Consider the following 27447-nt stretch of genomic DNA (forward strand, 5'->3'; position numbering starts at 1 on the left):
TACAGAGCTTGGTGATTTTTTGAGTGCACTTGTGTCCTTAAACACTGTGAGTGATTTCAGTGAAACAATATAGGACCATGAGCATGAAACAGTTTGCAAAAATATAATTATTATGGCTCGTATATGCGTAGTGAAGCTTATTTCCTGCCAGGGAAAGTTCTTGTCACACAGGTTTTAGCCCTGTGAGTTAAGTGCTCCTGTACTTAATTTTCCTTCTGTGTTCACTTTAAGATTACATGATGGAATTCACGTTTTCTGAAGAAAAGCTGCGTGTTGTGGATCAATACCGTTGAAGATACCTTCTGATTGCAACACCTGAAGCAGGGTCCTGTAACAAATTTGTCAAAAAACACATACAATGGATCTCAAAGAAAGCTGCCCGAGTGTTAGCATTCCCAGCTCTGATGAACACAGAGAGAAGAAAAAAAGATTTACTGTAAGTATGTAAGAGTGTAAACACTGTAGGAAATGCATAGGCTGTTAGTGCCTAGAAGTGCTAGTGTCTCTTCTTGTTTGGTTTTTTTTTTTAACTAGTAAGCTTGCTATTATTTTCAACAGGTTTATGGAAATCTGTTCACTTGCTCTTGGGAGTAGTGGCCATAGTCCAGTGTAAGAAGTTGTCAGTGTTTTACAGTGTTTTAACTGTTGCTTTCTGGAAAAATTTGAATTAGATTTTACAAATTTCTGGTAAATAGCAGTGGTTTCTCAATAGAAAATACACAAATGCGTCCAAATGCAGGGATAGCATTTTGGTACCAAATCAGGGTAAGATTTGGAATGATTTTTCACAAAAATATTTATTTTGTGAAGGAGTAAAGTGTGGTTTTGGTTATTTTGTTTTGTTTTCTTAACTGGCTGTTTTTTTCATAGATACTCTGCAATACTTTTGTTTTTTTGTGTAAAAGCAAAAAAATGATAGAAAATGTTGAATTTTTGGAAGGCCTTTTTTTCTGTCTTCCTTCCTGGTTTCCGATGCTGATGCCTATGAGTTTTTTCCTATCCTGTTCCCATTTCCACTCCTTGTCATTCCCCTCCCTCTTCCTTGTTGGCCTTCCAATTTGACTTGCTTTCTGTAAGTAAAGTCTTCCCATTCTGCGGGAAAACTTTTTTATGTTACATACTGAAGAATAGTGTGGTATGGAGTTTTGTTTTGCCTATATGTGTGCTAGGATATAAAGACAGCAGTACTTCCTTTAAAAAGCTCCAACTAATTCATTGCTCTTGTGCAACTTCCTCTAAGGTTTGGTTTGGTTTGGTTTTTTTTAGTGACTTAGTCACTCTTCAGTTGTGGAATGCAAGCACCCTTAGATTGAATTGCAGTATGAAGAGAGAAACAAAACAAAGATTTACTTTAAGTTATATATATGTCTTTTCTCTTCCCTTCCTCAGAAAAGAACAGTACTATTTGATTCTACAAGTGTGTCAGAATATGATTTGAGGAAGAAGTGTGTTGGTGAAGGGAACAAGCAAAAGAGAACTTTACTAGTACTGTAAACTTCTGCATGCATGTGAAACTCAAGTGAGCAGGAAAAACCTCATAAAAGTCTAAACTTGAGCAAAACAGGTTTGTTTTATTGCATCACTGCTGGCAGTCCTGCTATTAAAATGCGCTAGTGCGGTACCTTTGTGGTACATACTAGTGTTGTTATTTCCAGTTCATGTTACCTAAAGGTCTGTGTGACAACCTTAGCAACTTAAAGACACTTCCTTTGGGTGTGTGCTTCTAGAAAACTGTAAAAGCAAGAGTAGGAAACCAGAAACTGGGGGGCAGGGAAGGAATCCAACCCAGCTTGCACTGTGTGGAGGTACAGTTTGTCTCAGCAGCTTCTGCTTTCTGCATCAATTAGCAGCTTGACGAGAGCTGCTTTTCACAACGAAGCTTTTGAGTATTATCACATGTATTTTAGGGTTTGATAAGAAAAGTGAAGGTCATCATGGTAGGAACCCTTCATGGTAGGAACCCTTCATGGTAGGAACTGTGTATTCCAGCATGTGCCTGTTGGTGCTTTTTACTGTGTCTCCTCTTTGTAGCTGTGTTGTAATGGCTCGAGTGTGTCAGTACTTCTTTTGGAGGGGAGTGAGAGGGGCAGACAGTTCTTAACAAATTTGTGGTAGGTACAGCTATTTCTGATAGGATTGTTAATACCATTTCCATAGAAAGCAATAAAAACCTTAGGTTGAAAGAAAATGTTGAAGTGATAAAGGCTAGGAAAAAATTCAGGTGACTGTTCTGTGTAACCTTCACCTGACTGTCATTTACAGTATATATCACTTCTGCTTCTGAGAGTGTTCTAGAATATTACTGGTCTGAATAGAAACTGAATTCAGCTCATACCTTACAGTGGCTCACTTAGTGCTGGCATGGAAACAAGACAAGTACATGCAACTTTGCTTTTATTAGCTCTTCTTTTTCCCCTCACACTTGCTCTGATGAAGCGTTTTAAAAAAACAATCTTGTCTTTGTGCAGTCCTCATTCTGATAATGACTCAAGTGTTTTAAATTTGGTTTTGGAAATGAACTCTTCATTTCTCCTAAGCTTTTCATAACCATTTATTGAATATTTTGTTTTTCTTTAATACTGTGTGCATTTCATGTATTTACTATCAATGCCTCATCCCTGGAAGTGTTCAAGGCCAGGTTGGATGGGGCTCTGAGCAACCTGGTCTAGTGGGAGGTGTCCCTGCCCATGGCAGGGGGGTTGGAGCTAGATGATCTTTGAGGTCCCTTCCAACCCAAACAATTCTATTCTGTGAATATTTTTTTCTTGACTAATAATTCGGTGTTTGAATTTTTCAGAAATTCTGACAAGAAGGCTTTTTTGCTTCCACTTAATTTGTGGTAATGAACCTCCATTCATATCCACTCTACTTCACTGTCCTGCCTTTTTTCTGGATTCAGTATTGAATTTCTTCATCAAAAAACCAAAATGCTTGCTTTGGGCCATATCTAGGATATATTGATTGCAGCTCTGTCCTTGCTGCATAGTGGAAGCACTTTATTTTGCCTGTTTTGCAAAAGAGCTTTGTTTTGGATTTCTTTCTTTTAACCCTGTGCTGTTTGATGTCTGAAGCTTCATTTCTCTTCTGATCTGTTGTATTGTCTCCCCTCACCCTCCAGTCATATACAGGCTTGTTAAGAAATCTCTTTCAGTAGTGCTGGTTGTCTGATTAAATCAGGAAGCTTCCTCTTACACCTGTGATGTACCTGTGAATAGTAATCCCCAGCCCTGTGGAAATTGTGGAGTTGTTTTTTTTCCATTTTCTTGACGTTTAATAGTTTCCTTACTTTCTCAGTGCTTGCTCTCCTGAAATTGGAAAACAGCCTACCTTTTAAATTTAATAATTAATTTAATACAAATTGTTAATAATTTAATACAAATAATTAATTTAATACAAACTTAATCCAGAAGTGTGAGCTGTGGAAACAGAGTTGAAGCCTTTTCATTTCAGTGACTTCTTTCATGAGGAAATCTGTCATGTCCAGAAATAACTGGATGCTGTCATATCTGTATCTGGGAAGATAGTTTACCATGATGATTGTAATTTTTTTCAGGAATTCTTGTTTCTTTTACTTCTTTTCCCTTTCTCAAAGCTTTGCATTATTTATCCATGTATTGTAAGCTGTGGATGCAACTATTTTTCAGCTATTTTTTAGAAGTTTACTAAGACAACTTTTTGTTCAGGAGTAATTAGATTTGAAAGTTACTATCTAAGTAAGGCTAGATTGTTCCCCCCAGCCTTTCTAGAGACAGGCATTGCATATCTCTCTAAACAATTTCATAGGCATAGCTGGTGGTAGTAATACAGCCCAAAGACATGTCCTGATTTTGGGTTTTACAACATTCTTTGTAGTTATTGTACGTGTTCTTACCATTCAGTACTTCTGTAACTGTTGAAATTACAGTTTCTTCTTTGCTGGATATGAAGGAGCTTTGGTGATGGTGTGAACTGAGTTACCTTGTAGGGACTTTTTTTATGCACTCTCAAAAAAATGTGGCCTGGGTTATTGTTCTATAGCCAGTAACTCCAAGAACAAAGCTCTTGTAATCTTGTGGTTGAATATCATCTTGTATCCTAAGTTATGCTCACCTGTGCACTTTGCCCTGCTAATTTACGTTGTTGTCCATAACCTGCTTCTTAAGTTTGTCAGCACTGATCTGCTATGCAGTCATAGGGAGTGAAGATGTCGCGTGTTTGAGCGTTATTTGCAGGACTCAACTGCTGTGTAAGATACCTAATTCAGGAGGACAATGCTTGTTTAGCAGTATGAGAGAAAGCTGTTTTCTAAGTAGAGTATTATCAGAATCCTACTGGATGCTTCCGCCCAGCCTCTTGTGTTCCCCAGGAAAGACAGAGCATCTTATTTGAGCAGTTAATGTAGCATAAATGCAAATCTCACGCTAAGGAACTGATGGTGGTGGCTGCCTCTTCCATTAAGGGAGTCAAAAAGAGAGGTGAGCTGCTGTTGCAGGACAGAAGGGGGGACTGGGGCATTGGTCCAGTTTCCTACATCAGGAATTGGCAGCCCTCTGCTCTCATTTCCTTGCTGTGCCTGTCCTCTCCCTGAAGGAGTAGCCAGACTCCTTCTAGAAGTACAAGAAAGTGGAGAATAGAGGTCAACTGATTGCATAAGAGACAAGTCCACTGAATGTTCAGCTGTCAACCAGATTTATGAAGCCAGGGATTGACAATCTGGCTAGTTACTGGAGTCCTCTGCTGCCATGGGATTTGAAGGGCCAGAAATGTGCAGCAGGTTCCAGCTGCGCCTCCCCTGGTCCCGGTGCGGCGTGTTTTGCAGCCTCTGTTCAAGCCACAGCAGCGTTCTTTCCCCCCTGAGCATTTGTGTCAGCTGCCAGGATCCTGACTACAGGATCTGTTCAAGATGTTACAAGGAACAGTTATCTTTATAACTGCCTCCAGTATGTGCTTAATCTTTAGGTTTTGGTGAAGGCATTCTTCAGTATTTAAATGCTTTACTTCCTTAATACTAGTCTTCGTTATGGCTTATAAAATTGTTAACAAAATTCATAGCAGATTTTTTAGACTGCTATCTGATGGCCAGGTATTCTTGTTGGATATGAACAAATTTATGAAACTCCATTAGATCCACTTAAACATCAGATAAGCAAAAACTTATTTCTGTAGAATACCAGGCTCTTCTAATTGTTTTTTAAGTCTGTGACAGCTGTAAGAAACATATAACTTAAGCACAGGTTGGTAAATGTATTGTGTAAATGTACTTATTTTCACCACAGGATTAAACCAGGGAGGTATTATTAAACTTTGCTGTTGGCAATAACTTTTTTTTTTGTTATTACAGGTTTACAAAGTCTTGGTCTCAGTTGGCAGGAATGAATGGTTTGTCTTCAGACGGTATGCAGAGTTTGATAAACTGTACAATACGGTAAGTAAAAGGCAAACTGTGTTAAATCCAAGCCAAAATACCACAGCGTAACACTTGTTTGCAGCATTATGATTTCAGTTAATTACCTCAATGAGGAACTTGAGTCAATATCTAATAACCATAGGAGCCTTTTTAAAGTAGATTACAGGGTGGGTTTTTTAAACTTCAGTATGTTTGAATTTCAAACTCAAAATACACTTATTTCTCACCTTTTTAAATTGTTGTTTGGGATCCCAGTGTAATGAAACTTCCAATTTACTCATTATCAAAGCAGCTAAAATGTGCGTTTATTTGTGATGGTAAACATCACTGCAAAACTTAAAACATCTAGATAGATAAATGCTCTTAAAATAAGTATTTGAAGCACTGAAAACTGTGAGCAAATCCTTGTTTCTTAATATACATTTTCTGGTGAGTCAGTCATGGCAATTGCTGCCTGCTGTTTTGTAGCCAAATTTTGTGGCAGTGATCCAAAAAAATGGGCGTCTTCAGTGACTAAATGTGGATTTCTCAGGTTCATTGTTAGAAGAGGATTTTGCCTGTTTTACATAGTGGTCAAGCAGGGCAAGTACGTGCTCAAACGTGCAATCTGTTGTGTGTCCTGTGTCTGGACTTTTTCCCAGCTCTTCATGTTTAAAACCCACAGTTTTCGCTTTCAGAATGAAGAAGTAATTCCTTTGATACCCACAAGAAAAAGTTACTAGCTACTTATCTGTGCTTCCATTTCCCCTCTAGTAGCTCTATGGGAAGAAGCCAGGCTTTTCTCTGTTCTGCCTCCCTGTACATGGATTTCTGTGTGACAGTGGTATACAACAGCAGGCAGTGAGCTTGGAGCTGTCTGGAAAGGCCTGGGCTGAGGTCAGCCAGAAGTTCCACGCTATGCTTTGTGTCTTGGGATAGACTTGGAAGTGATGTGAAAATACCCCCTTTTCCATACCTGCAGAGCAAGTGTTGGTGATCCTGTTCCCATTGCCACGTCCTCTTGCTGTTCAGATTAGCATTGCTGTGCTGAAGTTGGTTCAGCACTGATCTTTCTAATGTGTATAGAGGTGTAAGTCCTGGGCGAGCATGACCATTTAGTCTGGTTTCTATTTGGCGTAATTCATACAGTACATCAAGAAGAGCTTGTTCCTAACTGGTGGATGTTTCCAAGGAAAGAATTGGCAGCTACTTTATTAGAAAACTCCTCCCTTAAGGAGGGTAAGAGTAAGATTGCTTTTGCTGGAGCACTTTAAGATGGAGCAAATGTAATCAACTCTTGGATCGTGATAAGGTGGGGTTTTTTTATAAACTCAGTGCCATTGCATATTGTCTTCTGGTCAGTTTATCAAGTGTAGAATTTAATCAGATTATCAAATGCAGTGTTGTAAGACATGCTGCTCATCTATTTACAGTTTTGACTTAAGCATAGACCATGTGTGGTCTCAGAAACTCTGACAAAACCTAAAGCCTATATCCCCAGCCCATCTTAAACATCATTCATGCATCCCTTTGTAAGCAGGCAAGGAAAAAACTAACCCAAGAGAAAGTAGAGAATTGATGGAAGAAGGAAGGGGAGAATAAAAATGACATTGAAATACTAGCCTATGTTTTTAATTTGAGGCAAGGGGACAATAATTTTGCCTGTGTTGCAGAAGGTAGCTGCAAGTTCATAGCTTTCTTAAATGAGATAGCCTTTAAATTTAAAAGGGTATGACTGGTGCAAACAGTTTGAGTGCAGGTTGTTTTGGGTTTGTTGTTTGTTTTTTTTTCATAAATGTGTGAATAGAGAAGATGGCAGAGAGAAGCAGAGCTACTAATAATCAGATGTTCACAGTTTGTCAGGAAACAAACAGTGCAATTATCTCTAGGTACTTAAATGTCTAAGCACAATCCAACTGCATTTGTTTTGTTTTCAGCTAAAGAAGCAATTTCCCACCATGAGCCTGAAGATTCCAGCTAAAAGAATATTCGGAGATAATTTTGATCCTGGTAAGTTATCTTATTATTCATTTTGTCAGTTTCTTTATGTGAAAATTGATGTACTCCATCCAGCCTACAAGATGCTAGTTTAGATGAGTTTTGCATCAGCCCTCAAAACAGTGACTAATCCAAAGTTAAGTCATTCTTCAGTCAAGAACAGGAACTAGCACAGGTAGGGATTCTACCTTGTAATCTTCAGTGAAGTATTGCTTAGTGGCCCAGTGCCTCTTGTACTGAAGGCTGTAGCTCCTCCCAGCCCTCCCATATTCAGGATTGTGAGAGGTTTTGATCTATCAGGTGTGATCTCTCTTCTATAAATGTGAAAGCCAAACCCCAAACTCTTCTAAATGTTTGCGTGGTGAATTTTAAACTTCCTGTATGTGACTTTTTTCACCACTGAAAAATGAAATAACTAAAACATTAATCTTCTAAGGTTTTTCAACTCTTTGTGTTTAAATGTTCTTCCTTCTACAATTGAGATGAAAATTGATATCTTTCTAAAAGCCCGTCTGATACAAACATAATGTGATCCAATTAGCAGTGATAGGTCCTAATTAAGCTTGCTGTGTCCCTGTGGAATACTAATCATAGAATGGTTTGGGTTGGAAGGGACCTTAAAGATAATCTAGTTCCAACCCCCTGCCATAGGCAGGGGCACCTACCACCAGGGACAACTTTCACTAGACTGGGTTACTCAAAGCCCCATCCAGCCTGACCTTGAACACTTACAGGGAGGGGGCTTCCACAATGTCCCTGGGCAACCTATGCCAGTATCTCACCACCCTCACAGTAAAGAATTTCTTCCTAATATCTAATCTAAACTTACCCTCAAAACAGTTCCCTAAAACAGTTCCCTCTCTCCATCCTATATCACTACATGCCCTTGTAAAAAGCCCCTCCCCAGCTTTCCTGTAGCCCCTTCAGGTACTGGAAGGCTGCTCTGAGGTGTCCCTGGAGCCTTTCCTTCTCCAGGCTGAACAGCCCCAACTCTCTTAGCCTGTCTTCATAGAAGAAGTGCTCCAGTCCTCTGATCATCTTTGTGGCCCTTTGGTCTTGCTCCAACAGCTCCGTGTTCTCTTTATGTTGGGGGGCCCAGAAATGGACACAGTATTGCAGGTGGGATCTCAAGAGACTGGAAGAGAGGGGGAGAATCACCTCCCTTGACCTGCTGGCCACACTTCTTTTGATGCAGCCCAGGATATGGTTGGCTTTCTGGGCTGCAAGTGCACGTTGCTGGCTCATGTTGAGCTTTTCATCAACCAGCATCCCCTAGTCCTTCTCCTCGAGGCTGTTCTCAATCCATTCTCCATTAAACCTATATTTGTGCTTGGGATTCCCCTGACTCAGGTGCAGGACCTTGCACATGGCCGTACTGAATTTCCTGAGGTTGGCATGGGCCCACCTCTCAAGCCTGTCGAAGTCCCTCTGGATGGCATCCCTTCCCTCCAGCGTGCCAGCACAGCACACAGCTTGGTGGTGTTGGAAAACCTGCTGAGGATGCACTCAGTCCTTCCGTCCGTGTCACTGACAAAGATGGTGAACAGCAGTGGTCCCAGTGCCAGCCCCTGAGGGACAGCACTCATTGCTGATCTCTGCTTGGACATTGAGCCATCGACTGCTGCTCTTTTAGTGTGACCATTCAGCAAATTCCTTATCCACCAAGCAGTCCATCTCTCAAGTCCATGCCTGTTGAATTTAGAGACAACAGTGTTGTTTGGGACAATGTCAGATGTGTTGCATAAGTCCAGGTAGATGACACTGGTTGCTCGTCCCTTATCCACCAACTGTGTAACTTCATTGTAGAAGGCCACTACATTTGTCAGGCAGGATTTGCCCCTAGTGAAGTCATGTTGGCTGTCACTGATGCCCTCCTTATTCAAGTTCCTTGGCATAGTTTCCAGGAGGATCTGCTCCATAATCTTGCCAGGCACAGAGGTGAGCCTGGATCTTCCTTTTTTTTCCCCCGCTTTTAAAAATCTGGGTTATCTTTCCGCTTTTCCAGTAAGTGGCAACTTCAGCAGACTGCCATGATTTCTCAAATATGATGGATATTCGCTTGGCAGCTTTATCTGCCAGTTCCCTCAGGACGCATGGATGTATCTCATCAGGTCCTATGGCCTTATGCACCTTCAGGTTTCTTAGATGGTCTCAAATCTGTTCTACCCCCTACCGTGGATGGATATTCTTTCTCCCAGTCCCTGCCTTTGCCTTTTGTGACCTGGGTGGTGGGGTCTGAGCACTTGTCAGTGAAGTCTGGGGCTAAGTGCATTGAATTAACCTAGGTGGCACCACCAATTAATAAATTAAAAGGCAAGTGAGAGGTCAGACCCTTGCTCTATGTTTCTACCTTTCATTCAGGCCATTTTTACTGAAGGATTTTCCTGATAGTCATGGGGAACCTCTCGCCCTCTCCTGGCTTGCTGATGTGATTAGACTTGTGTTTGTAGTTTCTCCTGCACCTGTTTCAAGGATGTAATTTTCTCTGTTGCTGGATGGATCCAAAGATGTTCGTCATCTCGGGGTGTGTTGTTTTGGTCTTTTGAGAGTTTTTTCAACAAACTAATTTTTGGCACTGACAGTTAAATCATCTGAGTCCCTTTTATTTTTTAATTAAAATAATAAAATGCAAGTAGCCAGGTTCTGATATCCTCTTCTGGTGAAGATATAAAAGATTGTCAGAAGTTCTGTAGGGACTTCTTGTTTTGTTGTGGGCCTTTTAAGAGCTGCCTAAAGAGCTAGTAATGTCTTGAAATGTGGTTTGCTGTACAGCCAAATGTACAGGTGGATTTCTTGGAATAAGAGATAGAAAACAGGAGTTTAAATAGGGGAAAAAACCTCAACTAAAACTTCATTAAAACTATATATGTAAAACAAAGTGCTTAGGCTTGTTTTGAATTTCCACAAACTATCCTGAAATCCTTGAAGCATGAGAAACTAAATAGTTCTCAAGATGTTTCTTGCTGGGGGGCAGGGTGGAGATGGACCCATGATGCTTATTTAAATAATTCTTCATCTTAACACTGATTTATTGAAGCTTTGATGTAATGTTTCTGCTGGCTTCTGAAACAAGTCACATACTTTACAACTGATGGAATGGTATTTACTTCTTTCAGTCCGTGCTTAGGTATGCAGCATTGTACTGTTGCATTGGAGTTTGAAGTGCAGTAGAGTGAAACTTACATATCCCTTTTCCCAAAGTCTGCCAAAAACACTGTCCTAACATACATCGTCATCTGAACGCTCCATTTTTATTGTCACTTAGATTATTTGAAAATTAATCTCATTTTAATTTCAAAAGTGGGGTAGAGGGAACCATTTGAAACCAGTCAAAATACAGAACTAGAAAATTACAGAAGACATTTGAGGTGACATGATGCAGCTGTTTTATCTTCAGCAATATGGATAGCTCTATAGGCTTAGTGTGTCAGAGCTCTTTTACAAGTCTCTTGTGTATCTTTCCGTATTGCTAAGGAGAAGTTTAGGGTTTTAAACTTTGGATAAGGGTAGAGATTGAAGGTAATTTTTTTTACATGAGAGATTATGTCTACACTGGTAAAAAAAAATAAAAAAGAGCATTTTATTTAGTTATCTTCAGTCGTTACATCTGAGTGCCTGCTGGCTGAACAAATTGTGCAACTTTCCCACTGCCATACGTATATTATGGAAATATGCTGCTTGGTGGGACTGTGTAAAAACTTGACTTGTGCAACTGATGTCAGGTTTTGCCTGTGGCTTTTTTCTGAGTGGAATCAGGCCCTCAAGGGTTCACTCGTGCAACAAAGGCTGCACAGGTTAGCCTACTGTGGTTGCACACTGTTCTTGAAGCACTTCAGTGCACTTTTAATCCACATGGCTTTCGACATTTTCAGTTTGCATAGCAGAGAAACTGAAATTCTTTCCCTTATCTGACTTGAATGTTTTAAGCTTGTGGTTTTCATATACAGAACCAGTCATGAACCCATGTCTTTTTGACCTTCGTTCAAGTCCGAAAAGATCTAAATTTGAAAGTGTTTTTTTCACAAGCTGACTGTTCATTCTAATAAATATATCGTGTTCTTTTTTCTAGATTTCATTAAACAGAGAAGAGCAGGACTGAATGAATTCATTCAGAATTTAGTTAGACAGCCAGAGCTATGCAACCAGTAAGTAGTTTCATTTCTGTTTTATAAGGACTGTTAAAAAGACATGAGATGTCAAATACAAATTTCCAAAAGTGCTTCTAGCCAGAAAATGTATTCTACCTGTTCAGTGGTCTTAAGTATAATAAATACACTTTACTATGGCTGTTCACTCCTCCAGGAAAAACTTACAGATTGATGAACAGTGTAAAGATGTCTTTGTTTTCTGAAAACTGATCTGCAAATAAACTTGCAGGCAATTAACTGATTTTAGTTCTACAGGTGCAGATTACACTGCAAACTGTTGTTGTAGCGCAGGTGTTTGCTTTGCCAATAGCTTTACTATTTGAAAACTTTACTTAGTCACTTGCTACTATCTTGCCCGTCTGGGAGTGAGTCAATGTCTGCATCCTTTTTTTAGAGGAGTCCCTGTATCTACTCTAGAACTTGTTTTAAGCCTGTTAACCAAGTAGCTTAATCAGCTTTCTTAGGTGGTTTGGGGTGAGGAAGCTGACCTGCCTAAAGCAGATCAATACACTTGAACATAAACTCTTCTGTCAGAAGAAGTGCAGTTCTGTTAACCTCCATCAGTGGGATGGTTATCAATCAAAATTCATAGAATGGTAGGGGTTGGAAGAGACCTCAGGAGATCAGGTAGTCCAACCACCCTGATAAAGCAGGTTCACCCAGAGAAAGTTGCACAGGATCATGTCCAGGTGCGTTGTGACTATCTCCAGAGAAGGAGACTCCGCAGCCTCTCTGGGCAGCTTGTTCCAGTGCTCTTCTCAACTTCAAAGTAAAGAAGATTAATCATGCTCAGGTGGTACTTCTTATGTTCTAGTTTGTGCCCGTTGCCCCTTTTCCTCTTGCTGGGCACCACTGAAGAGTCTGGCTACATCCTCTTGGCACCCAACCTTCAGATATTTATAAGCATTGATAAGATTCCCTCTCAGTCTTCCCTAGGCTAAACAGACCCAGGTGTATCAGCCTCTCCTCCTAAGAGAGAGACTGAGGACAGTATTATGCTAGAGTCAGTTCCTGTTAAATCTGGAGGATAGCATTTCTATGTTAAACTGATTTGGGGAGTAATTTTTATGTTTTTTTAAGTTTAAATGTGTAACTCATCAGTTTCAACTAAATCCATGCAACTTTCTATGTTACTTGAACTAGTAAAACAGTAAAGTTTTATGTTTGGCTTCAGTGTTGAGGAAATGTCTTTGATATATATGCTTTGTTTAATTAGCCAATCTGTACAGCTTGAGAAACTGCCCATTTCTCATAGGGGAAAAAAGTGTCTAACAGACCATTGCTGTAGTTTGGTGTGTGTAGTCAGATTATTAATTTTTTTCCAACAAGATAACTATGTCCTAATAATCTGAAATACATATTCCCTTTCTTTTTTTGGAAAACTGAAGCATTTCATATTTACTTCTGTGTGCTAAGTGGAAAAAAATCCAGAACAAAGTCTTTACAATGGAATAGTTTTCCACTAGAACAAGCACTGTGAGAGTTGTGGTAGTAGTCAGGTTCTTCTCTGGGTAAGAATAGAAAGCACTTTAACTGATTCTTGAAAGCTGATCTGTTTTGTTACATGAGGAGAAGACACTGATTTTACTTGGTGTAATCATGTCCCTTGTTTGGTTATGAGTATGTCCAAGTACAAAATATTTTATCTTAAAGCATACTATACTTGTTCTCCAAAGATAAAATGGTACTTTTAATTTTTTATGCACATTTCCACACAAAATTTTGTGCTTTAAAAAAAAAAGACAAGCCTTAAATCTGCTCCCCTCATTAAATTTTTGTGAGCTTTTAAATATTTTTATGCTCACATGCATCTGTGACTGAATGTATGTTCTTCAACATGGCACCTGTCTGATCTATTAAAACCATATTAAAAAATAGGTCTTAGAAAGTGTTTTGGTGCTGTCAAAAGTGTGTTAAATAAAAAGCTTATTAAGTGTAGTTCTACAGTAAAAACAAAATAGAGAGTGAAGTTTGTGCTCTTCTTCTCTTAAAGTAACAGTGGTTTATGTGAGAGAAAAAGCAAGCCTTTAATTTAGAATTAAATTTAAAAATATTAATAATTAAAAAGTGCAAAACCATTTAATAGTAATTTCTGTATTGTTTTTCTTTTGATGACTGCAAGGTAGTTTGTTTCCTGGAGTGAGCTCCTACTTTCTGCAGTGCTGCGTTGCAACAAATAATAATTACATAATCTGTCAGCTTTTCTGTGTGCCAGTGAATGTTACTAGTGAGGAAATACCAGAATTTTATGACCTTGGCTGTTTGTTTGGATTCTTTTTTTTTTTTTTTTTTTTTTTAAATCTGCTAGAAATTACTCAATGAATATGTGGTCACTGATTCTTCACAGGTAGTCCACATCCTTGCTTTCTTAGACTTACTTGCTTTAATATGCAAAATAAATTTGATATTTAGGTAATAACTTATGTAAACTTAGTAATGTACAGGGAAGAGTTTAGGGGTTTTGCATTCTCACAGAACTTCAGAGAAGTCTGCTTTCCACTACATCTTTTAACTATTAAAACTGGTATCAGGATGTTGTATTTTTAACTCCTACCTAGGAAAACTTTTTCACTCAAAGCTTGAGAAAAATTCATTATGACATCCCCATTTCTGGAAGGGGGAAGGCACCTGAACCTCTGAATTGAAAAGCATGAATGTCAGATTCAGTGTGTTCAAAGCAGTAATGTTTACATTACTACTGAAACACGCAGCACCCTGTTCTGCTTTTTTCTTTTTTTATTTTCCCCCTCTCTCAGTGAACTTTGTACTTGGGCCTAACATGTTTGTTGAATATTGTATCAAAGCAAGGCCCTTCTGCTCTATAATAAACCAAACAAAACTCTGAAGTGTGTTAGAGTGATTAGGAAGACCCTGTAATGGTTGATGAGGATTTTTCTGCAATCACTGTAAGGTGGAGTATGAGGTGAGATGGATTGTTGGTTTAGACTGACTTGGGAGCTAAGGGGACTAGTTTCAAGCTGCATTTACTCAGCTAACTGTATTTGATAGAGAACTTGCTCTCACAGATAGAATGCAGATGTGACCAAAAAAATAATCAGGAGGGACAGAGATCTGATAATGCGTCTCCCTTGCTGACTGAATAGGAACTAGAGGTTGTCACCTGTGAGCACTGTCAGACCCCCTAAATCACTGAGAAATTCTTCAAAATTGGGCTGTTCACCCCCTTGATTTAGAATACATTGAGTTAATACCTGTAAGCTAATATAGCATAGAAGTCCTACAAATTATACAGAATTTTGCATAGCATACTGCAGTGTTGGCTTAGAAGTTGGTACATTAAACTTTTTCATCACTACTTCTTTGCAGTACTTTTAACATTACAGATGTTAAATACAGAACATCGATCAGTTATGTTTTTGGCCACCATGTGTTGAGGGGATTGTTGAATACCCTGTAACTGTACAGCAGCCTTTTACTGTGATTGTTATTTTTTTTCCTGCTGTGAATTCAGTCATGGGCAAAATTACTATAGTAACTATTTGAGATGTATTACAACATGCTCTATTTAATCAGCCAGTTGTCCAGAATAATTAATGCTGAAAGGTAGCTAAGGTCTGGTTTTGTTCTGTCTAATGAAAAGCATTAACCATAACTTTTTATTCTTTATATTATGATATACAAAGATTCTGAAAGTTAAATTCTTGCATCACGAACCAGTATTACCGCAGTATTCAAATTAGTGATTTTTGTCTTCCCAGGATTCAGGATATAAGATAAACCCTCAAATAGATCAAAATTTGGAGTTCATTTAAGATGGGAAGAATTAAATTGAAATTATAGTGGGAAATTATGTGATCAGTCTTGTTACTGTATTTTAAGCCTGAAAGGCTAAAGGTAACTGAAACATATTTCATATAGGGTGTGTGGCAGAGACTGGGATCCTCAGATAGTGTAGGATGTGACTTAGATTCAGTAATGCCAATATGAAATACAGGAGATGGAAAAATGTCAGGAACTGCTGATCTGTTACTTCTCTTGCTCATTTTACAGAAGTGTAGAGGGTGAAATGGTTTGAAAATAGCAAAGCAGGTGTATCTGCAAGTGAAACTATCCTATTTTATATACACTAGGAATAAAATAAAAGAGGAGCTCCATATTAAGTTAGTGCTTTTCTCATATTGAATGGCTCATTCAGAATTTCCTATCAGTGGCTTCCCTGAGGCCTTCTCAGAGAACTTTTATCTCTGAAATTTGGGTAAGATTTCTTCCTTCATAAGCAGATTGCCTTTTAGTTGAACTGAAGGAACTTGAAAGATTCACATAATCTCTTTAAGTGGGAAATAGGCTATACATGATACCCAGTTGCTTAGGAATTAATTTTGCCTCACTTGTATTACATTATTCTTTCCTTCCCTCACTGTGCTGTGGTTAAGAACAACATTATATTCTTTAAAACTTTCTGTTGTGTAAGCCATGCTTTCTGGGGGGCAGGTTTTCAGAATGTTTTGACTTTCTATCCTTTCTCCCACCAAGACAGAAGCTAGAAACAACCAATGCTTAAGTGCTGTGGGAAGCTGGTAGTCTCTCTTGCCCATTCCTAAGGGTAGTGTTTGTGTCCCAGAGCTGACTAGAACGATTTCTTATATTGCCTTGTCAGTGCCCAGCTAGAGTGCACTCTGAATAAAAACTTACTGTCCTGTATACTGTACTGTAACACACTCAGCAGTTGAATTGTGTTGCCATAAAAGCATTTCTTGTACACAGTCCTTAATTACCAGAATGTGAATATAAAACTTAGTGATGTGTAACTCCTCTGTATGCTGCTGTTTAATTCTGTGCTTCCTATGGTTGTGGATGAAAATCCTGCAGATTATCACTGTGCTAATGAAGTTCTCTGTGTTTCTAGCCCAGATGTCAGAGCATTTCTTCAGATGGATAACCCAAAACACCAGTCAGATCCCTCTGAAGATGAAGATGAAAGGAGCAGTCGGAAGGTAATAGAAGACAAGTAGAAGAGTTGTCTAAATTTTAGCTACTTGAGGGCAATCTAAAGTGTAATATTTACTGAAAATTACTGGTTGTTTTTGCAATAAATCCCCTCCATGCTCTTTTGAACAGATGTGTTCCACTGTGGACTCTTAAGATATTTTTCTGTCGAATGTGAACTGCGAAGAGGGGTAAAAGTGCTAGCTAGCTTTGTCTTGCTTCTTCCATCCCTTGCTATGTGGGTTAAAGAAACCCAGCTGTAGTAATGGCTTAGCTGTCTTAGTTTTAGCAATCTTTTCAGAGATTCTTCTGAGGACATCTGGCAAGTAGCAGCAAAGATTGAATGTTTAATTGCCTTTTTGTTTGATTGTTTGGTTTTTTTTAAATAGGGAAGAAATATGATTCTCTCAGAGAAAAAAAAATGCAGTCTTTCTAAAAGCCACTCAGGAGCAAGGATGGTTTTTATTTCATTTCATATATAACACTGTGTGAGGTCTGAAGCCTCTTTTGTCACAAAAGTCACTACATAGCTAGATGGTTTCTCTGAAAATTAATTTACAGCCTCCAGAAACAGTTGTGTTGTTTTTTTAAAAAAGGAATATTTCTAGGAAAGCAGATGTGCCATATTTGAGCTTTTTTTCTTTATGACTTACTTCTTGGCATACAGATGTGATCTTAGTACTTCTCTTCTTATTCAGTCCTTGTTAAAGATGTAAGAGTTGTTCTTTTTGCTTTATTTGTGAACCATAGCAGATGCTGTGTTTTCTGACAGCTTCAGAGATGCCAGTCTTTGACTTTTTTTTAAGTGGTTGACAGCACAGTGAGCATGCAGCAAAATTCTAATTTGAAATACCAGTTTCCTTCTCCTTTGTAAGGCATTTTAAGTAATGAGGAATGATCTAAACTTTCTGTGGAAAGTTAGTGATTTGCTACAACAAATTCCAAAATAGGAAGAGATTTAATGCACAGTGGCCCGGACTATACTTTGTGATAGAAAATTCCCCTTCTCATAGTTTCTGTAAGCAATGAATCTGAAGGACACAAAACAAAAGCAAGCCCTTAAGAACAGAAAAATTCCAACCCTAAGATAGTAGTTTTTTTGAAGCTCTCCAGTACCACTGTGTGATTGGCTCTTAATAGTGAACAGCATCATCCAGTGCTGCTGTCAGGGCATTCTCTGCTTCCCTAGGGTAACGCTGCTGCTGTCCCATTGCCAAGTCATTTGAATTTGAATGCAGTTTAGCCTTCTCCGGTAGAGTCCAAAACCACAGTGAAGGTTGCAAATACTGATTTTTAAAGGGAAAAGAAAATTAAGACAATTACCTAAATTATGGTGGTTTCTTTCTCTCCCTGTAATTTAGAATTTCTGTATGGGTGTGCACTGGTAAGATGCGTGACATTCCTGGAATTGAGTTAGTTAGCCTTTAATGTCAGGATAAAAAAGGTTGGCAGTGTTTTTCTTGGGGTGTGGCAAATGTTCACTTTTGTTTTTTTTAAAAGCACTTTGTCTTTTTATTAGCTACTCTTGCATAAACAGTGTGGGTTTAAAAATATTTTATTGGTAGTATCTCAGAAAACTTAGAAGAAAAGGGAGAAAATATGTTTCTAGAGCAAATACAGGAAGGATTAAGTTCTGGATGAAGAAGAAGTTGCTTGTTGAAGCACTTAATTTTTGTTCTTAATATTGTCTTCTGTGTCTGGACACGATTATTACCTTCATCCTTGAATACGATGTGTGTAGAAATAATTTGTAACAAGATGATGATGGCTAGATATTTCAATTCACAAAGTTCCCCATCTGCATGTTGGAGGTCTTTAAAAATCTGATGTAACAAGTGTATGGATTAAGCAAATTAGTAGAGTATTTTGAAATTAATACTGGATGAAATAGGAGAGAATTTAAAAAAATAATATTAAAAATAAACCTCTTTGTCTCTCCCAACAGTTAAACTCTACCTCACAGAATATCAACTTGGGACCATCTGGAAATCCTCAGTAGGTTTCAATTAAATTTAATTAAAATGTAATTCAATTTAATGTAGAAATTTTATTTTAATGAAATTTTATTAAAATTAATTTTAAAACCTGAAAAATTAGACTATGTGTAATTGTTAATAGTATTAAAAGTTCGTAGCATATATGCCTTTATTTGTTGATTTTCATTGCTTGGGAGGAAGCAAAACATTGATTCCTATGCTACATAAACAATGAGTTTTAATTTCCTTTTCACCTTCAGTTTTTGCAATCTTTTTACTTAAGGATGGTATGGCAAAGATGACCCAGTTGTGGGAGTGGTCACATTGGTCTTAAGAATATGAACAGTTTATGAAAATAAGTTGGATTTAATGCACGGCAAAGGAACAGGTTGTGTTGCTGATACCACAAGCCTAGTTGCTGCAGTCATAACTTGCTTCTCAGTTTGATGTCTTCTCTAGAGTTTCTGTTCTCTTTTGTGTGTGATTTTGTGCTTTTCTCATCTAGGAGATGACTGCTATTTTTGGTTTTGCTTTCCTCACAGATTTGTTCTGAGCTAACAGGAGGAAATGCTTAATAGACTGCAGTAAGAAATGAAATTTAAGAGTACTTCCTTTCAGGGGCAGTAAACGGAGAGGTGTGTGGTGATGTAACTGTTGGTTTTGAATTTCAAAACATGAATAATTGTTTCACTGACAAAAATATCTCTCTATTGTATTTAGGAAAATGTGAGGGAATCCTGGGAAATAATTGAAAGGAGTGGTGATGTGGGAAGTGGAAAAACTGAGAGTGAGTTCATATGTACACACAGAAGGGGAAGGTGTTAAAGCCTCCCTCCTTCCTCTTGCTGTAATTTAAAATGAGAGGAGAGGATAGGAGGGAAGGATGGACTAAGCAAAAAGAGAATAGATAACAAACTTGATTCTTCCTTCCTTTCCTTGCATAAACTGAAGAGTCCATTTTGCCCTCTGGAAATGAGAAAAAAAACTCCAGAAAAAGTAATGGGGAAATAGAAACTTAAAAACTAGATTAGGGAGAATAGAAGAACAGTCTTGCTCCTCCTTTTTATCTTAAACTTACAAAATAAAACAAATTATACAATTTGAATACTTTCCATGGAGGAAAGTGCTACACTGGACTGTTGTACAGCTATAAAGCTTGTGGTTTCTAACTAGATGACCTGTCTCCTTCCTAAATATCTTTCAGTGCTAAACCAACAGACTTTGATTTCCTGAAAGTTATTGGGAAAGGAAGCTTTGGCAAGGTGAGCTTTCTTATTGCTGTGTTTTATCCTGCTTGCAAGGGTGCTGGCTGGTGTCTTGTGCAACAGTGACTGTTGACAAAGCTTGGCCAAGGGTTCTGGAGGCAGTATCAGTCTGGAGTGGCATATGAACTGACATACTGGATCCCTGTTGCTGCTTCTTTATAGTCCTGCCATTTTTTCCCTAGTGTTGCAATTGGTTGCCTCAGTCACTTGTTGGAAGCAACAAAAGGGAGCATTTTCCGTTCGTGCTAAGAGCAACAGGGTTCCTCTGTTTCCCCCAGAGAGGAAGGGAGGTAGCCCTGTGCTTATGCAGCAGCTGGAGCACAAATGGTGTAATTCTTCCCTTTGTTGGCATGGATGGTTTTGTGAGCCCCTGATGCTGTGGAGCAGTATGAGCAACAGCCCATTGAAAAGTGACTTAAATATTGATATTCTGCAAAGATGCAACAGAGAATGCCTCTTGCAATCTTGGGGTTTAAGTTGTTGTTTTCTGTTAAATTGTCTTTAAAACTTACAAAATCAGCTGACATTGATCTTGATAGTGATTGAGCAGGTCCTGGAAAATAAATGCTTTGGTTCAGTCTTTCCTGATATCACTGTTAGGACAGATTTTACACAAGTATAAGCTTACTCTATTGATGATTATACTACTGATTGACTATATTAAAAGCAAAGGAACTTTGTTATGAAAAAGTAGCATGAATACTTTATAGTAACACTGAAATTATGAAAATACTATTTACAGAAATGTTAACTGCAACAATCACATTTCTTCATTTGTTTTGAATTTCACAGGTTCTTCTTGCAAAACGAAAACTGGATGGGAAATACTATGCTGTCAAAGTGCTGCAGAAAAAAATTGTTCTTAATAGGAAAGAGGTGAAGAGAAATATGTTTTCTCCACCCACCTCCCTTCCTTTTTCCCTTAATTACAAAATCATTCCTGTTTACTTAATAATCTTCTTTACAGCAAAAACATATTATGGCGGAACGTAATGTGCTTTTGAAAAATGTGAAACATCCATTTTTGGTTGGATTACATTACTCATTCCAAACAACGGAAAAGCTTTACTTTGTCCTGGATTTTGTTAATGGAGGAGAGGTATGTGGTGTTGTATTTGGATTTGAGACTCTCTGTTTTGCTTATTCTAGGTGGGAGGAACAAACTGATCCTTTACAGGGAGTTATACTCAGTATTTCCTGAATTTTGAAAACCCTGTTATCTGCTGTAACTACAGACTTCTCTACTTATCTACAACTTGAATACCAAATCTATTCATGATTGTCAGAATTGTGCTTTATGGTTGCATAAAAGTACATTTACTACAAATTAATCTTACGTTGACATTTTTCACTATGTAAAATTACCTTTTCCTCTTGTGTCTGCATTAGCTGAGATGATGGTATTTCAAAAGCAGAAGGAAAGAAACTGGCAACTGTACTTACTACATTGATATTATTGGAAATCTTGGGATTATTCTTTATCTTCCCATGGTCAAATTACTTCTTGCGAAATAGCCTTATCCTCAGGATTCTTTGCCTTGAAATGATGCTGTTGAAACTGAGGAGCAATTAAGCAACTTGGGAGAAGACTTGTGAAAGAAATGGAGAAAGTCTGTATATGTTTAAATATACTTCTGGATCAGTTTATATTCAGCCAGGGACCTGTTGCTTCTCAAAGTAGGTGGTACTTTCTGGAGTGCTCAAGAAACTCGTGTAGAAACTGGTTGAATAGCCAGTACACTTGAGAAGGGTATAAAATGTTGCTTCTGTTCCTTGAAAAGATTTTATGGAGAATTAGGGGTTTTGTAAACTAAAAATGCCTTGACCTAGATAGAAAAGGAGTTCTGATTGAGGAAAACAGTGAAAAATTGTTGTATGAAAGGAACTATCTAACATAGATTCTTTAAAGAAGACCTGTATGTCTTGTTACTTGCTGTGTTTTCAGTTTGGTATATTGGTATAAAATGTACACATTTCAGAAGGTGTTACGGATACTTAAAGCAGAACAGGAAATAAGGATGAGACAGGATACTGTTGCAGATGATAAAACTCTGGAAGCTGAAAGAGCGCAGGAGAAGGGATAGAATTTAAATAGTTTGTTTTGGCATCTCTTAGGGCTTCCTATTATGTTGCTGCAGCTGGATATACACAGACAAGTACAAAGTATGCTGCATAAACCACAAGGAGATCTGAGCCAGCATGTATATTAGTTCATATTCACATGTCCTACTGTCGGTAATTATGGCCCTCCTAGAGCTGGCCTTCTGGTACCTCTAAGTGTCAAATCTGGGACAAGCTGGACCTTTCTCTTGTCTAATGTGTTGTCATCTTAGATAGATGGTATTAGCAAAATCCTCGTTTGCTCTATTCCTGGCCACAGCTTTGTTTGGCATGTTTCAGGCAAACTAAAATACAGTTCAAAACAACTTTCAAGTTTGAATGAAATGCTTGGAAAGCTGTGGTTGCTTTTTATATTTTCCCCCAAACTTTCTAGGCAGAAACCAGAAAATTTCTGTTTCCTTACAATTTTTAGAGGTTAAATGGGTAGTATAGTTTCATCTGCATGTTTATAGTTTAATCTCTGGCTAGACTTCCGTATCTGTCAGGAGGCTACCTTGCATGATTTAATCTTGCCAACCTCTGTTTCACAGTTTAGTGGTTTATTCTGATTCCTTTTGACTTGGTTTTAGGTGAATGTTTTTGTATGAGCTACAAAAGAAAGGAAGGGAAGTGAGTAAAGGAATAACAAAGTCATGCAGTCAACATGGTTTAACAAGGGGAAGTCATGTTTGACCAACCTTATAGCCTTCTATGAAGAAGTAACTAGGTGGATAGACGATGGTAGGGTGGTAGATGTGGTTTATCTTGATTTCAGTAAAGCATTTGACACTGTCTCCCACAGCATCGTTGTAGATCAACTGAGGAAGTGTGGTCTTGATGGTCAGGTGGTGAGGTGGATCATGAACTGGTTGAAAGGAAGAAGTCAGAGAGTTGTGGTCAATGGGACAGAATCCAGTTGGAGGCCTGTAACTAGTGGAGTCCCTCAGGGGTCGGTCCTGGGACTGGTACTGTTCAGTATTCTCATCAACGACCTGGATGAGGGTATAGAATGTACCCTCAGCAAGTTGGCTGATCACACAAAGCTGGGAGGAGTGGCTGACACACCAGAAGGCTGTGCTGCCATTCAGCGAGACCGGGACAGGCTGGAGAGCTGGGCGGGGAGAAACTTGATGAAATTCAACAAGGGCAAGTGTAGAGTTTTGCATCTGGGGAAGAACAACCCCATGGACCAATACAGTTTGGAGGCTGACCTGCTGGAGAGCAGTGTAGGAGAAAGGGACCTGGGGGTCCTGGTGGACAGGAGGATGACCATGAGCCAGCAATGTGCCATTGTGGCCAAGAAGGCCAATGGCATCCTGGGGTGTATTAGAAAGGGTGTGGTTAGTAGGTCAGAGAGGTTCTCCTTCCCCTCTATTCTGTCTTGGTGAGGCCACATCTGGAATATTGTGTCCAGTTCTGGGCCCCTCAGTTCAGGAAGGACAGGGAACTGCTTGAAAGAGTCCAGCACAGAGCCACAAAGATGATGAAGGGAGTAGAACATCCCCCTGATGAGGAAAGGCCAAGGGAGCTGGGTCTCTTTAGCTTGGAGAAGAGGAGACTGAAGGGCAACCTCATCAAAGTTTACAAATATGTTAAGGGCGAGTGTCAGGAGGACAGAGCCAGGCTTTTTTCAGTGATATCCAATGATAGGACAAGGGGCAATGGGTGCAAACTGAAGCTTAGGAGGTTCCATGTGAATATCAGGAAGAAGTTCTTTACTGTAAGAGTGACAGAGCACTAGAACAGGCTGCCCAGGGAGGTTGTGGAGTCTCCTTCGCTGGAGATGTTCAAAACCCACCTGGATGTGTTCCTGTGTGATGTGCTCTAGGTGACCCTGCTCTGGCAGGGGGGTTGGACTAGGTGATCTTTCGAGGTCCCTTCCAACCCATAAGATTCTGTGATTCTGTGTTATATTTCATTTTATGATTATTTTTTTAAGTGGACAGCTAAATAAAATTACTTTTCACTCTTAAAATTACATGTTATTACCCTGCTTTTTTGTGTGTAATATTCTTATTTACTGTTTTCATATTTACAGCTGTTCTTTCACTTACAAAGAGAACGTTCCTTTCCTGAGCACAGAGCCAGATTTTATGCTGCTGAAATAGCCAGTGCACTGGGCTACTTACACTCCATAAATATAGTGTACAGGTATGTTTCTGAAATTTATCCTTCTCCTGCAGAAGTTCAAAATAGGAGAAATTACTGAATAAAAACACACTACATGAAGTTATCCTATGGGGAACTCCAACATGGTGGTAAATACTTATTTTGTGGTGGTAAATAGTTTTTAGTTCACCAAGTTGAGTGGAGAAGTAGACATTCCAGAACAGAGAGCCACTTTCCAAGGAGGACCTGGGCAGGCTGGAAGAAGAGTAGAATAACAAGAAAAAAAATTCAGCAGGGACAAGTGTAAGGACTTGCACTTGGGAAAACAACCCAGGAGTGCAGCTCAGACTGGGGTTCACCTCTCTGGAGAGTAGCTCCAGAAAGGGACACTGGAGTCTTGGTAGACAACAAACTCAGTACAAGTGACCAGTGTGTTGCAGCAGCAGGGAAAGCCAAGAGATGCTGGGTTGCATCAACAAGGGCATCACCAGCAGAGGTTAAGTTATCATCCCACTCAGCACTTATCAGGCCACACCTGCAATACTGTGTTCATTTCTGGGCCCCACTATATGAAAAAACCTGTGGACAGCCTGGAGAGTGTCTGGACAAGGGCCACGAGGATGATCAAAGGAGTGGGCAGTCTGATGTATGAGGAAAGGCTGAGAGAACTGGGTTTGTTAAGCCTGGAGAAAAGAAGGCTTAGGGAAGTCTTTATTGCCCTTTTCCAGTACTTAAAGGGTGTCCACCAAGAAGATGGAGACTCCGTTTCTACAAGGAGTCACATGGAAAAAAATAGGGGTAATAAGTAAAGTTACCCCTGTCCTAATTGGACATCAGAAGAAAATTGTTCAAATGAGAGCAATTGAACATTTGAATAATCTCCCCAGAGAAGTGGTGTATTCCCCAAAACTGGACATTTTTAAGATTCATCTTGTCAAGGTGCTGGGCCCATCTCATCTGAACCATGTTTCTACCTGGGAAGGTTGGACCAGATGGTACTTGAGGTCCCTTCCAACCTGGCATTCCATAATTCTGTGATAACAATTTAGAAATAATAGAATGGTTTGGGTTGGAAGGGACCTTAAAGATCATCTAGTTCCAACCCCTCTGCATGAGCACGGATACCACCCACTAGACCAGCTTGAAACCCCATCCAACCTGGCCTTGAACACTGCCAGGGAGGGAGCATCCACAACCTCCCTGGGCAACCTGTTCCAGGTTTTCACCAAAACTTGCTGCTTACAACTGGAAAATAAAAGTCCTTGCCTCTGAAGCTCTTGTTTTAGTGACTGCTGTTTTGAATTAATACAATTATTGTTTTTTTAAACAGGGATTTAAAACCAGAAAACATTCTCCTAGATTCACTAGTAAGTATGCAACGTTATTTCTGTTTTTCTGTGTTCTCTCACAAAACTGACACTTGGATGTATCCACGTGTAGACCATGTTCTGTTTTTAAAATACCACTCTTTCTTAAACAGGGTCATGTTGTGTTGACAGACTTTGGACTGTGTAAAGAAGGGATTGCAACTTCGGATACCACTGCAACTTTTTGTGGCACACCAGAAGTATGTTGACAACTTCCATAGTTTTTTGACTAGTAATTAATGAATGTTGACTATTACTAATATTTAACTTCAAACATTCCATCTGGTACTGTTGAATATTTGCATTCTATCAACAAGCTCTTCCATGAAGCCAAGCCAAAGAGAAGCTTCCTGCAGACATGTTCTTTGTCCTTTCTACTAATATAGTGTCACCTAGTTATGCCCACATCTCCCTAACTCATCTCTTCCTTCCTTTTTTCCAGCCCTTTTGAAAAATTCTATTCCTCCCATGTCTCCAGGCTGCTAGACGCAGTACAGTTAGCTTGTGTAACAGCTACATCAGATTTGTCAGTATGAAGCTACTTACCATATTCTACCACTGATTTTTAGTAAGTTTATAGGGACATAATATGTGTGAGTCTTGAGCAAATTTTGCGTGTGTGGGAAACTGAACTTGCTGACTGAGTTTATTCAGCTGTTGTCTCTTTTTACTTAGAAAACTAGGCTGGTAAACTCAGAATCAGGAAGTCTTGAACATATATGAGGAATTTACTGAAATGCCAGGATTAGTGGCTTGATATTTTGATAAACATACTTTACATTACAGAAGAGGCCTTGAAGACAGTGAAGGATGAGTAAAGAATGGTATTAAGTTGAAACATTTGAACAAAAAAAAACAGGCAACATATGACAAGTTATCCTAGTTATGATCAGAGTAGAAATCCATAAAGCTGAGTGTTAAATGGGAGCTGAAACAATGTTTGTTGAATATTTCAGAAAGTTTAAAGGACAATATGTAGAACATTGGTAACTCTGGGTCTGTTTGAGAAAATCCGTGGGGGATTTTTTCTTGTGTTCAGAGGCTCGGTCTCTACACTTACCTTGGACTTCCATGTATTGAAGCAATAGACGATGCCAACACAGTTACTTGATGAGTTCTTAAAAGTATCAAGACTAAGCATCACAGTTGTGTATTAGCCTTTCTATTCAAAGATTAAAATTACAATCTTTCATGATCCTGCTAAAATGGTAACAATCTTCTCGGTGTTCCTAAACACTGAGTTGAATGACTTAGTGAGTTCCAACACCTAAAAATCTCAAAGATTTTGGAAGATTAGAAAAAGCTTAAGTAGTTGAGTTCAAAGTACTTCATCTGCCATCCTGGGGAGCATGCAGGCTGAGGGTGGCAGAATAGGCATGGCTAGTAGCCAGCTTGCTGAGAGGTGTTGCCTCTGCAACAGTGCAGCAACGTACCTGAAATGTAAAACAAGTTCCATAGTAGAGGAGGCAAAGTAGTTTGGTGAAACAGTAGTGTGTGAGAAGTATTGTTGGGAAAACAACCTGTCCTGCTTGGTAAGTGACCAGGTGGTGACTAAGTATTTGTGAGGTTTATTGAAGGACAAAATAAATACTTTGCAGTCTTAAAATTGCTCTAGATTAGCTTCCTTTGAAGGTGTTTACTGTGATAGGACTAAAGCCTAGGTTTTACTCTTGCTAGCCTAATGCTCTAAAACAATTCGGGTTTTTTTTCATTTTAGTATCTTGCACCAGAAGTCATTAAAAAGCAGCCGTATGACAACACAGTAGACTGGTGGTGCCTTGGTGCAGTTCTTTATGAAATGCTTTATGGGCTGGTATGTATTTACTATGTTGGGGTCAGGGGTTGGTTCCCTTTGTCTCCCTCTGTTATGTAAAGTAACCTTGGCGTGTTGTTAAAGATGCTAACTTTCACAGAACAGTGACATGCTCTGCTTAAAAGGATGAGCACCTTACCTTAACATAGCACCCCTTGTTCTGTCTTGGATTTTGCATTGCTTCGTGATGTTTAACATTTTGCTTTACAATGAACTGCTGGACATAACTCCAGAGAAAACAAGTAGTCATTACTTTGAGGGAACGTGAGGCTAAGCAGGATCAACAGTGATAACACCCACTGAAAAACCCCCAACTTAAAGGAGAAATTTTGCCAAATACTGGAATAAATAAAAATACT

The 27447-nt window shown here is 39.0% G+C and overlaps 1 protein-coding gene across 1 annotated transcript in view; it reads left to right on the plus strand.

Moving 5' to 3' along the window:
• The first annotated feature begins 232 nt into the window (after window positions 1-232).
• The window catches only part of SGK3 (serum/glucocorticoid regulated kinase family, member 3), a 30768-nt gene continuing 3553 nt past the window's right edge, over window positions 233-27447 (plus strand). The window contains exons 1-13 of the mRNA XM_009995556.1: window positions 233-436; window positions 5321-5404; window positions 7303-7375; window positions 11433-11508; window positions 16379-16466; window positions 18404-18453; window positions 19639-19696; window positions 20492-20575; window positions 20667-20798; window positions 23838-23950; window positions 25239-25275; window positions 25389-25475; window positions 26993-27088. Of these exons, the coding sequence (XP_009993858.1) occupies window positions 359-436; window positions 5321-5404; window positions 7303-7375; window positions 11433-11508; window positions 16379-16466; window positions 18404-18453; window positions 19639-19696; window positions 20492-20575; window positions 20667-20798; window positions 23838-23950; window positions 25239-25275; window positions 25389-25475; window positions 26993-27088 (1056 nt within the window). The 5' untranslated portion in view covers window positions 233-358. The remainder of the gene's footprint in view (window positions 437-5320; window positions 5405-7302; window positions 7376-11432; window positions 11509-16378; window positions 16467-18403; window positions 18454-19638; window positions 19697-20491; window positions 20576-20666; window positions 20799-23837; window positions 23951-25238; window positions 25276-25388; window positions 25476-26992; window positions 27089-27447) is intronic.

The sequence above is a fragment of the Chaetura pelagica genome, unplaced genomic scaffold (genome assembly GCF_000747805.2).
Source record: "Chaetura pelagica isolate M959 unplaced genomic scaffold, ChaPel_1.0 scaffold83, whole genome shotgun sequence".
In the NCBI taxonomy this organism is placed as follows: Eukaryota; Metazoa; Chordata; class Aves; order Apodiformes; family Apodidae; genus Chaetura; species Chaetura pelagica.